The sequence below is a fragment of the Chiloscyllium plagiosum genome, chromosome 6, assembly GCF_004010195.1.
Source record: "Chiloscyllium plagiosum isolate BGI_BamShark_2017 chromosome 6, ASM401019v2, whole genome shotgun sequence".
NCBI lineage: Eukaryota > Metazoa > Chordata > Chondrichthyes > Orectolobiformes > Hemiscylliidae > Chiloscyllium > Chiloscyllium plagiosum.
Window position 1 is genome coordinate 25,719,766 of NC_057715.1, and position 12,725 is coordinate 25,732,490.

A 12,725-nucleotide genomic window follows, 5' to 3' on the forward strand; every position below is an offset into this window, starting at 1 on the left:
CAACAAAAAAGAGAAGGCCCAAACAGAAGGAAGGAAGAAAGAGAGAGAGAGCTGAATTTCAGAAGTTGGCACTTAGACAGGAAAGTCAACGTAAAAGGATGGAGGTGAAGGAAGAAGGTAAGTTCAGTGAGGAGGATAGTGATAAGCAAACTCATTGCAGCCAAAGGCCTGGTGGGGATCTGTTTAAATATATCCAAGCAATGCCTAAATTTGACGAGAAGGATGTAGAAGTCTTTTTCGTCGCATTGGAGAAAGTGGCTTAACAAATGAAGTGGCTGGTGACCCTTTTTTTTGATCCAAACAAAAAGGTGGCAAGTACAGCTAGTGAGATATTTGCATCACTATAAAAGGAGGTATCTGGGGAGTATGAGGTGACGAAGAAAGCCATCTCAAGTGCATACATGCTTGTGCTAGAAGCCTACAGACATTGTTTCAGGAATCTAAGGGAGGACCCTGGTCAAACGCACACCGAGTCTGAAAGGATCAAACAAAGTGTGAGGGATGGATTTGGGGTAAAGAGAAATCCTCAGGTGGAAAAGGAAAAGTAGACCTCAGTGAAGATAATAAAGGTAGCTTACCACAAGGGAAAAAGGAAACCTATGAAGGGGAAAACAAGTTGAGGATCAGGTGTTTTCACAGCATAAAAGTAGGCCACATGAAGTCACACTGTTGGTGGTTTAGAAAAAGCACTGGAAAGACAGATGTAGGAAAACAGAATAACTATACATGTGGCAGGACAGGAAAAAGTAATTGCCGATGCATTGTTGCAACTTGGATAAACAAAGATGGAGGCATTTGGTGGCAGGAGTAAACTGACTAATAGAACGTAATAGTGAATGTTTGCATGGTTGGAGTCAATGTAGAGTATACATATTGCTATGTACTAATAGAGTAAGACTAAGGGCTTTAAAAGGAAGCCACCTTTGTATATTGATGGATTTTTTTTTAAAAAGCAAGGAGGTGTGACAATGTTGTCACTTTAGAAAGGTTATTTTGTCCTGGGTTTTTTTTGGAAGAGAGGTTATAAAGGCAGAGGTGCCCCGTGGCTAGGTTCCCAGCCTGAATCAAAACAGTTTAACGGCCAGTTCTCCCAATTCAGGTTTTACTGGATTTGGTTAGCTGGAGCAGTCACAGGATGTAGCAGTATCAGAAGGGTCACAAGTTTCAGTAAAGGATTCCTAACTGATTTTCTCTGAAACTCCAAGACTGGACTCCTGCCTGTAAGAATTCGTCTTTGAGTTTAGCTTTTTGCCAAAGGTTGTGTTTATGTGAAGTTACTATATCAGAACAGTTAGTTAATTAAGTTGCTGTATCAGATTGAACATGAAAAGGAATTGAAACAGTTTGAAATATGGTTAAAATCAGAGGATCAAAGGGGCTAAATAGTCTATACCTGTTCTTAATTCAAATGGTTGTATGTGTATTAGTAAACTTTATATTGTACTACGTCTCCACTGGAAACAATGGAATTCATAAAATTAGATCACCTAAACATCCTCCTCCCATATTTTCACAATACTAATGAAAAGGCTAATCACATCCAAAATAACAATATCAAAAAACTTAGAATATCAAATTTGTATTCAGCAAAGAATAAATCACACACTCAAAAAATAGGCAGGTGGTTGTGCAATTGAACTAACTTTTTATACTACTTATCCAAATTGGCTCCAACACATGTCTCATATTCAATTAAGATAACATTTGGAACCAGCACTATAAAGTATGATTTATTTGCTCACCTTGGATTTTGCTGCTTTGACAAGGATGTCATAGTTTGACAGTGGAGGTGCTGGATGCTTTCTGAGTAATGCACATTCTGAAAACTCCTCATAAATTTTCTGTGCAACTGAAATATTGGCCAGCAACATGAATTCTTCTACCATCGAATTAGTTTCTCTACAAATTAAATTAGAAAAATGTTAACAAATACTTCAGCAAGAAGGTTTAAATGGCAGTTGGAGAACGTATCACACTGAACATTTACATAATCAAACATAGAACTACGGATGCTGGAGACCTGAAACAGAAACACTCATTGCTGGAGAACAGAAACTCAGATGGTCTGGCAGCAGCTGTGGAAAGAAAGTAGAGTTAACATACCGAATCCGGTGACTTCATCAGAACTGTCAGTGGTATTTATGCTGAAGCAGAAATTGGGCTCGGAAGGGGGACAAAGGGGAGAGGTACAAATTGGTATGGATGACTGCAGCTCCAAATAAACTCAAGTTAGACATCATTCTGGAGAAGCAGTCCAATTTACTGGTATCTGTTCTACCACCAGGTCACTATCGCTGTATTGTGCATGATCTACAAGACACAATTGCAGTAACTCACCTTTGACTGTCGCAAAGTGGATACAAACTTGGCTAAACGATAGCGAACATTGTAATGGTTAATGGTATTTTTCAAGTTAAACAATAATACGTATGAAATTCTGCAAGGTCAGCATTGGAACTCGAGACCGTAACATGCGGGGGACAATTTCAAATTTTCCTGACGATACAGACCTTGGAAGAATTGCAAACTGTGTGGGGAAGACCATGTAGAAATACAAAACGACATTGACAAGTTGGCATTCTGAGTGGATAAGTGGAAAATAGAGTGGAGAAGTGTGAGATAATACAGTCTGGAACAAATATCACGGAGACACAGTATAAAAGAAAGGAGACTATTCTTATGGGAGTGTGGATAACTGAAACCTCGGTATACTTGTCCTACCACCTTTTTAATGGCTTATGCACAAGAAAAGAGCTATTAACAAAGCATTCAGTTTTGTAAGATTCATTAATAAAGGCAACAGGTATTGAAGAAGTGAAGTTTTGCTGAATGTACATAGGATACTGGTTAGGTCGCAGCTGGAGCACTGGAGTATCTGGGTGCCACACTTTAGACAGGAGATGAATTCACTGGGAAGAGGGAGGGGGTGTGGGGGAGAGAGAGAGAGAGAGAGAGAGAGAGAGAGAGAGAGAGAGAGAGAGAAAACAAAAAAGCACGCAGAATAGGTTTTTAACAATGGCTTCAGGGATTTAAGAAAAGAGGCAGAAAGCTTAGTGAAGACATGAGGAAAATTCTTTATAACCCAGAGGGTGGTGGGAATGGAACTCACTGCCTCTAAGGGTGGTAGAAACAGTAAGCCTCATGACACTTAGATGTGCATATGTTACGCTAAGGCACAACAGGTTATGGGCCAAGGGTGGAAAATGGGACGAGAATAGTTAGGTGGTTCTTTTTGACTTCATGGATGCGATAGATTGAAGGGACTTGTGTGTGCTGAAGATCTCTCGGACTCTAACAAGTGCATGAAATGCAACCAGTTTCACGTTTTCCTGCAAGTTTCACACAGCATCTTGATTTTGGACTGCATCACTGCTGGATGACACTCCCCAGAAATCCCCACCTAACAATAACATGAATGTATCCAAATCACACAGACAATAATAGTCCATGATACCAGTCACTGCCATCTTCTTATGAGCAATTAAGGACTGGCAATAAATACAGTCTGGCTTTGCCAGTAATGGTGGAATCCCAAGAATCAAACAAAAAATTTTCTGAAAACAAGTTCCATGTTTTTGATTTCAATATTTTATGTTTCAGCTGAGGGTTTGGCTTTCCTCTCACATTCTTGCAATATACAATCAAAAGAGATTCAAATAATTCAGACGGGACTAGAAGTGAGTGTTCCTAAAAAAAAAACTAGAATTACAACATCTGAATTAAAAACAACTGGTGGGATATTGTTCAGACAGACTGCTGTGGATTATTTTGTAGGGACTAAGACAATAAAACAAGAAGCCGTTTATCAGTATTTAATACCACGGGGGAAAAAAAAACCCAAGTTACTGCTCAGAACATTCAGTCTCGTATATTTTCAGAAACTGCAAAGGAAAACTCAAAAGCATAAAATCTTGAATAACCTTCATAATTTCAGGCCCAAAGAGTAAATGAGTTTATTCAGTGAGTAGCTAACTCTTTTGGCTTGTAAGATCTCTTTACCGGGAAACCTAGTCAATGCTAAACCATCCTGATTTAACCCAAGGTAACTTCAGCACCTCAGGTGTGGGAGGGAAAAAAAAGTAATTAAACAGAATTTCCTATGATCCCTTTTCCATCATAGGGCAAGTTGACAGCAGTGTTTAAACTGTGCAAAATGACATTGCCTCAGGTAAAACAGCTAATTCAGCATACAGTAAAACATCAACTAAGAGACAGTGAGGTCTGCAGATGCTGGAGATCAGAGTTGAGTGTGTGTTGCTAGAAAAGCACAGCAGGTCAGGTAGCATCTGGATGCTGCTTGACCTGCTGTGCTTTTCCTGCAACACACACTCAAAACAGCAACTAAGTCTAGTTACATCATGAGATATCAATGTGTAAAGAGAGACTTGTATTCATGTAGTAGCTTGCACTACCTCAAGACACCAGCATGTGAAATACTCTCAAGTGCAGTCATAATTGCAATGAAAATATACAAGCCAATTTCGATGTAAAAAGCTCCCACAAAGGACAATGTTATAATGGTCAGATAATCTGATTATTCTGTTTTTGTTTGAGGGATAAACATTAGTTGGGATATTGCAGATAATTTCCTTGTTGTGCTTTTAAGTAAATATTGCTGGATCTTTTATACTAACTGGTGTATAGATCGGGTCTTGGTTTAATGTCTCCTCCAAAAGGCAGCTTTGTCCAACAATGCAGTATCCTGAATGCTGCACTGGTAATGCCAACCTAACTTTTTGTGCTGAGGATCAAAGAGATACTTGGACCCTAAAACATTCTTACTCAAATAAGAATAATCCATCTAAGCACAATAATTTTGAAATGTTAAGACTGAATAGTTACGTAGTTTTCACTTTTTAATAAAGTGCATAATGTAAGTCTTAGTGACTATTCTACAGAAATACAACACAACAGAACAGAATAGAACAGGTTCAATTCACATTATGGATAGAAAATCAATTTTGGCCCTTCGTTAAAGATCAGATACTATAATAAATGAATAAAACACTTTGTTGCATTTCTTAAAATTAATGGCATGAAAATAAATGTAATCTAAAGAAGTAGTTATTTTTTGTATATTTTAGAGGTTGATTAACTTTGACTAATACAACATAGGAGTAAAAAAGTCTGCAAAATGAAATTAACTGATTTCAAAGCTACTCAGTATTTAAATATGCAATACATACTTTAATTCTTTGGTTTGTAGGTCGATTGGATCATGGGTTTCACTGTCTATATGAAATCGCACTTCAGGAGAAGACAGTGTTAGAGCTCTGAAAACAAAAGCACACTTCAATTAAACCACATCAGATTCCCCGAATAACTGAGACTCAATTTGAGATAGAAAATAGCATTGAGTGAATTATCGCTGCTCAATGTCTTATCTAAAATGGTCCTCTCAAATTCAAGTTAATTTAAGTGCCAAATTACATCTGAATTTGAATATCTTCGCTTAATTTAATCAGAAATTTAAATAAAATACTTTTACTGTTTTTAATGTTAGTTGCAGAATAAATTGGTAAGGATACAGACAACTTTCCTGCACTTTAAATAGTGCTACGATAGCCCTGATATTCAGATCAGGGTTGGAAATCTTACTTCTGTGATGCAGGTTATAATTTGGGGGCAGGATGGACACTAGCGACTCAGGTGCTCAGTATAATAGTTAAGAGTAAATTTTTAAGTTCTCTAACTTTTCTTGGTAACGACCAGCTAAACTGAGGCTGATTCCACCAAATTATCTGACTTTAATGGATTTCTGGCAGGTTCCAGGCACAGGAAAATTGCCCATCAGAATCTTCAGCTTCTTAGCCAATGTTCACAGAGTTTTCTGTGCCTGATATCCTGCATGGTGCCAACATGCAATTCTAGTCTATGCTGCTTCAATGACTCTGCTCATCAGAAGATCTGGACCAGTATGTTTTACACTGTCTGAAAGGGCAAAGTCTCTACTTGTGTCTCATGTAGGTACTGCATAGGAGCATTAGCCTAGATTTTCCTCAATATTTCAGGATTTCAAAACATAACCTTCTGACTTCAAAGCAAATGTATAAGTTCAGAGAAAACCCTAGACTAATTGATTCAATTTTAAGAAGAGAATAATGCTTTGTGTACATTTGAAAGAAGAAAAATATAAAACATTTAAACTCACCCATTGTCAATTCTTCTCTTTTTTAGAATTTTTGCTAGTTTATTTAAACGGCGAAGTCCTAATGTAACCTCATCATTCATGCTTTCATCATCGATTCTCATTTGTGCTTCAGCATATGTGAGTGATGCCTAATAAACAAATGTGCAAAAGTAAATAAATATAGACACAAATGTCAAATGTCCATAAACATTTATACACAGACTCCAGAATACATTCTGAGCATTTCAAGTTGAAATTGCACTTACTTAGTTAACTTAACTTCAAATGACTAACTCTCAGGGAAAACCAATACTTCTTTGCACTGTTGCTTGGACATACTGATGAGATTGCCATCTTACGAAAGAAGGGATTTCCACATTGGGGATTCCGATCAGGTCTCCCTTAGAAATACAAAGCCACACCTCTATTCTGACAGTTCTTTCATTACACAGAACAGCTAGAAGGAGGCAAACCATGACCCCTTTCCACAACAGGTAGCTGCCACATTTGAAGGTCCAGACAGTAGGGTACCACCTTGGTTGGGGGGGGGGGGGGGGGTTGGAAGAGTTGAGAATGAGGTTGAATGAGATTGAGACTTGCCTGACGCCTAGAGAAATGCACAAGGTCTCCTTGCACAACACCCATCTATGCTAAAATGATGACCAGCTGAAATGGAAAATTGGGCTACTATATTCTGTTTTAACAAAGACAGGCTAAGATTACCTGACCATTTAATTTTCAGATCGCATTAAAATGGTTTTAATAATTTATTAATAAGGATATTATTCAACAATTAAACCATAAATGTATTCAACAGCTCTTAAGGCAGCATTGTTCCACCAAGCTTAAGGTTTGTTTTCTAGTCAATACATACAAAAAATGTGTACAAACAATTGTGTCTGAATACAAAGACTATTGAGGTTTAATAGGATAATACCATGGAATGCTGTACATATTAAATAGTTTAGAAGCAAAGAAAACTTAATTGTAAAAAAAAAACCTAACTTTTCATATTTAGTTTTATCAGCATTTCACTACTACCATCTGCAAATTTATCTAGCATTAACGGCCAGTTGATTTTCATTTTGCAATTTAAAAAGGACCATTTCAGGATTAAAGTTTGTAAGGTTCAAAGAGTTTCTTGTGTTCATCCAAATTTATTGTTCGGAAATAGAATATTGCTTGTATTTCAAAAATACAACTAATGAAATAAATACAGAAAATGCTGGAGTGACTCAGATCTGGAAGTACCAGTGAAGAGAGAAACAGAATGTTTAAAGCATGATGTGACTTTGACAGAACTGTTCTGAGGAAGTCATACTGAATTCAAAATGCTAATTCTGTTTCACTCTCCACAGATGTCAGCAGACCTGCCGAGTTGCTCAAACATTTTTGTTTCCATTTCAATCTTTGAGGATCTGAAGTTTTTTGACTTGTATACAACTAATGATATTATGTTACATTATATTTTAAATAAAGCTTTGAGGTCACCTTTACTATACTCTTTTCCTTTCCATTGTTCATCTGTTCTTTCTATCTCAGTCACATAACCAAAAGATTAAGTAGCCATATTAGGGAGAATGGAGTGAATAAAAATCATTCCTGGGCTCAGAACTTTAAAATATTACTTTACCTTTGAATTAATAACACTTTTTGTGTACATAGTATGTAGAATTTCAGCATTGTGTGTCATTTCCCAAATACAAGAAAATGCAAACCTAAAAAAAATGAACACAAGTTAAGTGAATACCAAAATCTTCAAGTTAGTAAATAAGGAACTGAGTTATCAAATGACTATGAACTTAATCTGTTGTTGTCCTTAGCTACAGGTCTGAAGGAGGTAACAACTTCAACCCATATCTATGACCTATTTTCTGGGTGTCAGAAATAAAGAATGTCAAAAATCTCATCTTATTTACTCACTGAAGGCAACTGTAAAAGTGGAAGGAAGGAGGCAAAGTGTACTTGTCATTCAATTGGAGACTCTCAATGCTACGCTTAAGATCAACAAACAAGCAAGTACAAATACAGGATATGCACAGACAAAAAAAAAGTTACCTCTCAACATTGGACCTTAAGGAGCAGAGATTTGAGCTCAATAATTCAGGAACCATGTCAATTCTCTGTTGGAAATCAAAAAAATGTATTACTGCTATTGTGTCACCTTCTTTCCCTGTTCTTGTACTTAAGATAAGCAGTACCTCCTCTAGACTAGTTCCATGACTGAAACAGGACAAACATATCTCATGGAAAAACTGATACAATCATTGCTGAATTGCCATAAAACAATTATGGTTTTGCTCAAACTTAATCCAATTAAAAACACAATCTCAAATCTATGATTTTAGAGTTGTACGATCTTTACCTTGTCACAAAGATATACTGTGGTCCCTCGATTTGCTGACTCTTGATCTAGGGCATTACCAGGACGGATAAAGTGGCTCACGTCTGCTATATGCACTCCAACCTGTTTTTGAACATTCATGCATAAATTACCATACTGAAAATGCTCAGTCAACATTTCAAATCACACACCAAGTAAGGAATGAAACAAAATGACCACTTACAATTCGCACATGAGTTTGCAGAATGGAAGACATTCCATCTCAATTTTTTAGAACATGTTATGCTTCACAGTTTACCACACTAACATATTGCAAGTGAAAATAGATTAACAAATAAAACAATACAAAATTATCTCGAGCATTAAGTATTAACTCTCAGAAGGCCAGTTTTGTCCCAACCACACTCAGTGAATTATTTTGTTACATCCTACTATTTAAAAGTTATACGCTCATAACAGACAGAAACAAATTAAGTGCAAGCACACCCAAGGAGGTTGGTTAAGTGAATGTTTAATCTTTCTAATTTAATAACATTGTAATCAGAAGTGAAGGAACAAGCCACTCGATTGCTCAGTTTTGATATTAAATGAGATTTCTGCACAATTGTTTTAATTTCAATACTTGTACAGCAATGTTCCCATTTGCTGGAATTGAAGATAACCTGAAGAATTGGCTCAGAATTTCAGTCAACTTGCTAACTATGCTTATTTTAAATGATAATGTACGTATGAAGAACTGGTTTTGCTTAAAATTAATACTTGACATAGAAAAGACAGTGTTCGGAAGCTTCTGAGATCACTGCCAGAACTATCGCCTCCATGAATGCCACAGGTACCTCTGCCTTCGCGAATGCTACCTGCCACGTCACTTTCGCTCCCGTGGCTGCTGCCATCAATGCTACTTTCACCTCCACTAACGTCACTCAATGGAGCTTTCTCTCCAAACACACCAGTTCTGACCCCATGACCGCCACTGTTAACATCACCAATGATCAAATGACCGCCCCAATTCTAAAGACAGAGATACAGTCTCCACCCCCACTCCCTACTCCAGCTCCACACCAGGCCCCAGCCCCAAGCCCTGCCAGGTATTCACCACACCACCAGACCTTCCCCTCATTGAGGATGAAAAGTCAGTTCACAATAAAGGTCTCACTTTCATCCCATTACACTCCCGGATCAATGAATTACACACACATTGTGGCATTAAACTTCTCTCGTGCTGCCTCTGTGCTTACTTTTTTAATTGTGACTCCCACCCACCTTCCAAAGATCACTTTTCCCGCCACCAACATACTCCATCCTCTTGGACACCCCATGCTGAACTTTCCATTTCCCTTGACCTCTTTACCTTCAATGGTCATCATTACATTGACCGCCTCAAACTATCTACTCCTTTCACCAACTCCAATCTCTCATGCTGGCAACGCACAGCCCTCCGCTGCAACACCAAACTCACCATCAAACCAGCAGACAAGGGGGTAGCAGTGGTACTATGGCACACCAACCTCTACCTTGCCGAAGCCAGGTGCCAAATTCGCTGACACTTTCTCCTAGCGCCCCCTTGACCATGACCCCCACCTCTCTTCACTAAACCAACATCTCCCAAGCCACCACACCCTCCACCGCCTTCATGACTTTCCATTCCCCAGCCCACAACACCTCATCATCATCATCGACATCCAGTCCCGATACACAACTATCCCTCATGATGAAGGCCTACAAGCCCTCTGTTTCTTCCACTTCCGCCTCCACTAACACACATATTTGATTTGCAGGACTGGTCCTCACCCTCATCAACTACTCCTTCGAATCCCCCACTTCCACCAGACCAGAGTGGCAGCCATGGCACTATCATGGGCCCCAGCTATGTCTGCCTCTTCGTAGGGTACATGGAAGAGTCCATCTTCCATAGTTACACTGGATTCATCTGCCACCTATTACTCTGTTACATTGATGACTGCATCGGTGCCGCCTTGTGCTCCCACGAGGAGGTTAAACTGTTCACCAACTTCACCAACACCTTAAATTCACCTGGACTATCTCAGACTCGTCCCTCCTCTTCCTGTCTCCATCTCTAACAACCGACTCAACATGGACATCTATTTCAAACCCACCGTTCCCACTACCATCACCACCCCCAGCCTGTAAAAATGCAATCCGTTACTCCCAAATCCTCCACCGTATCTGATCCCAGGAGGAGCAATTCCACTCCAGGACATCCCAGATGTTCTCCTATTTCAGGGACGACAATTTCCCCTCCTACATGATCATCAATGCCCTCCAGCACATCTCCTCCACTTCCCGCACCTCCGCTCTTGAACCCCACCCCTCCAATAGCAACAAGGATAGAACCTGCCTGGTCCTCACCTCTCATCCCACTAATCTCCGGATACAGTGCGTCATCCTTTGTCATTTCCACTACCTACAGACAGACCCACCACCAAGGATATATTTCTCTCCCTACCCCTATCTACATTCCACAGAGGCCATTCCCTCCACGACTCCCTTGTTAGGTTCACGCCCTCCACCAACACACCCAGCACCTTCCGCTTCCACCACAAGAGGTGTAAAAGCTGAGCCCACACATCTCCCCTCACCTCCTCCAAGGCCGCAAAGGATCTTTTCACATTCAGCATAAATTTTACTGCACATCCATCCACCTCATCTACTATGTCCATTGCTCTTGATGAGGTGTCCTCTACACTGGTGAGACAGGACACAAACTCATGGATTGTTTCCAGAAGCATCTCTGGGACATATACACCAGACAACCCCACTGTTCTATGGTCGACCACTTCAACTCCCCCTTCCACTCCCCCAAGGACATGCAAGTCCTGCGCCTCCTCCACCGCCAAATCAAAGCCACCAACCGACTGGAGGAAGAACACCTCATCTTCCATCTTGGGACTCTTCAACCATATGGCATCAACATCAAATTCACTAGTTTCCAAATCTCCTCTCCCCCCCACCTCATCCCAGATCCAACCCTGCAACTCAGCATTGCCCTCTTGACCTGTCCTATATGTCCATCTTCCTTTCCACCTATCTGCTCCACCCCTCCCGCTGACATATCACAATTACTCCCACCTGCACCTGCCTGTTGCTTTCTCACCTACTTTCTGTCCAGCCACATCTCCCTCCCCACCCCACCCCGCCAACCACAATTTATCTTTCATCTCCCTTCCCCCTCCACATTTCTGATGAAGAGCTTATGCCTGAATGTCGACTCTCCTGCTCCTTGGAGATTGCCTGTCCTGCTGTGCTTTTCCAGTGCCGTCCTTTTCGACTCATCTCAGGTGGGTCACGCTTTCCCTTTCTATTTTATATAGAAATCAGAAACCTCAAATCAGATAAGTTTTTAGCTGAGCTACCTTTGCATTCTAGTCCCATCTTACTAAGACTCAGACATTTTTTCATCTGCAGTGAAGGCCATGATTGCAGTTATATGAAATGCTGCAAGGGCTAAAAGTACCTTCGACTGCCTGTGCCAATTAAAAAGAAAATTCCTAATAGCCACTGTCATAATCAACCATGGACAACTACAATGGATAGGTTACATTACACCAATACCAGGCGGCATTAGGGGTTTAAAATGTCTTATTATTCCATCTTTCAATTCAATGACCTTGTGTTTATTTCAAGGTTTGTCTCAATAAAAACCAATAGTACAGAAAGCAATTGGATCATCATTGTCTTTCTATATTCTTACTTTATTAACTTACCTTACATTTGGGTTTCCAAAATAATAGAAATGAAAACACTGGCTTGGTCTACTTAGAACTTTTTTTGTTCTCTTTTAAGTACAGGGCATATACCGGATTTTTGCTGCAATCCTTTAGGCATACTCTACATTTCTGTTCCAAGTCAGTCAAAAAAAAAGGTTTTCCTTACCAAGCTCGTAGTAAGATTTGAATGTATACTTATCAGAATTTACCTCCAGGTTTCCATTTTCCAACTCTCGGCAATGCAGAGCATCATCAATATCAGTACACCCAGGAGGATCCACACTGCAGATATAGAGATATCGGAGGTCCATCCTCTTTTTTAAGTCCTGCAATTGTACAGAGTAATTGATGGATTCTGAGCTATATTTACGAAGAAATGACATTTATCTCTAAATCATATGCTAATTTCCAATGCTTAATTTTTAAATGCTAGCTGCAGACACTCAAATACAAAAGTCCATTGTTAAAAGTCTAATGAATTTGGTGAAATTAATCTAGGTTCACAACTTCAGTAAGTATATTA

General features: G+C 39.4%; 1 protein-coding gene across 2 annotated transcripts in view; it reads right to left on the reverse strand.

Moving 5' to 3' along the window:
• The window catches only part of dis3 (DIS3 exosome endoribonuclease and 3'-5' exoribonuclease), a 46,955-nt gene that overhangs the window by 11,412 nt on the left and 22,818 nt on the right, over positions 1-12,725 (reverse strand). For both annotated transcript variants that reach the window (XM_043691366.1, XM_043691367.1), the window contains exons 10-16: positions 12,412-12,528; positions 8,496-8,597; positions 8,189-8,253; positions 7,764-7,848; positions 6,152-6,279; positions 5,187-5,273; positions 1,743-1,899 (exon numbers count right to left, since the gene is read on the reverse strand). In XM_043691366.1, the coding sequence (XP_043547301.1) occupies positions 1,743-1,899; positions 5,187-5,273; positions 6,152-6,279; positions 7,764-7,848; positions 8,189-8,253; positions 8,496-8,597; positions 12,412-12,528 (741 nt within the window). The remainder of the gene's footprint in view (positions 1-1,742; positions 1,900-5,186; positions 5,274-6,151; positions 6,280-7,763; positions 7,849-8,188; positions 8,254-8,495; positions 8,598-12,411; positions 12,529-12,725) is intronic.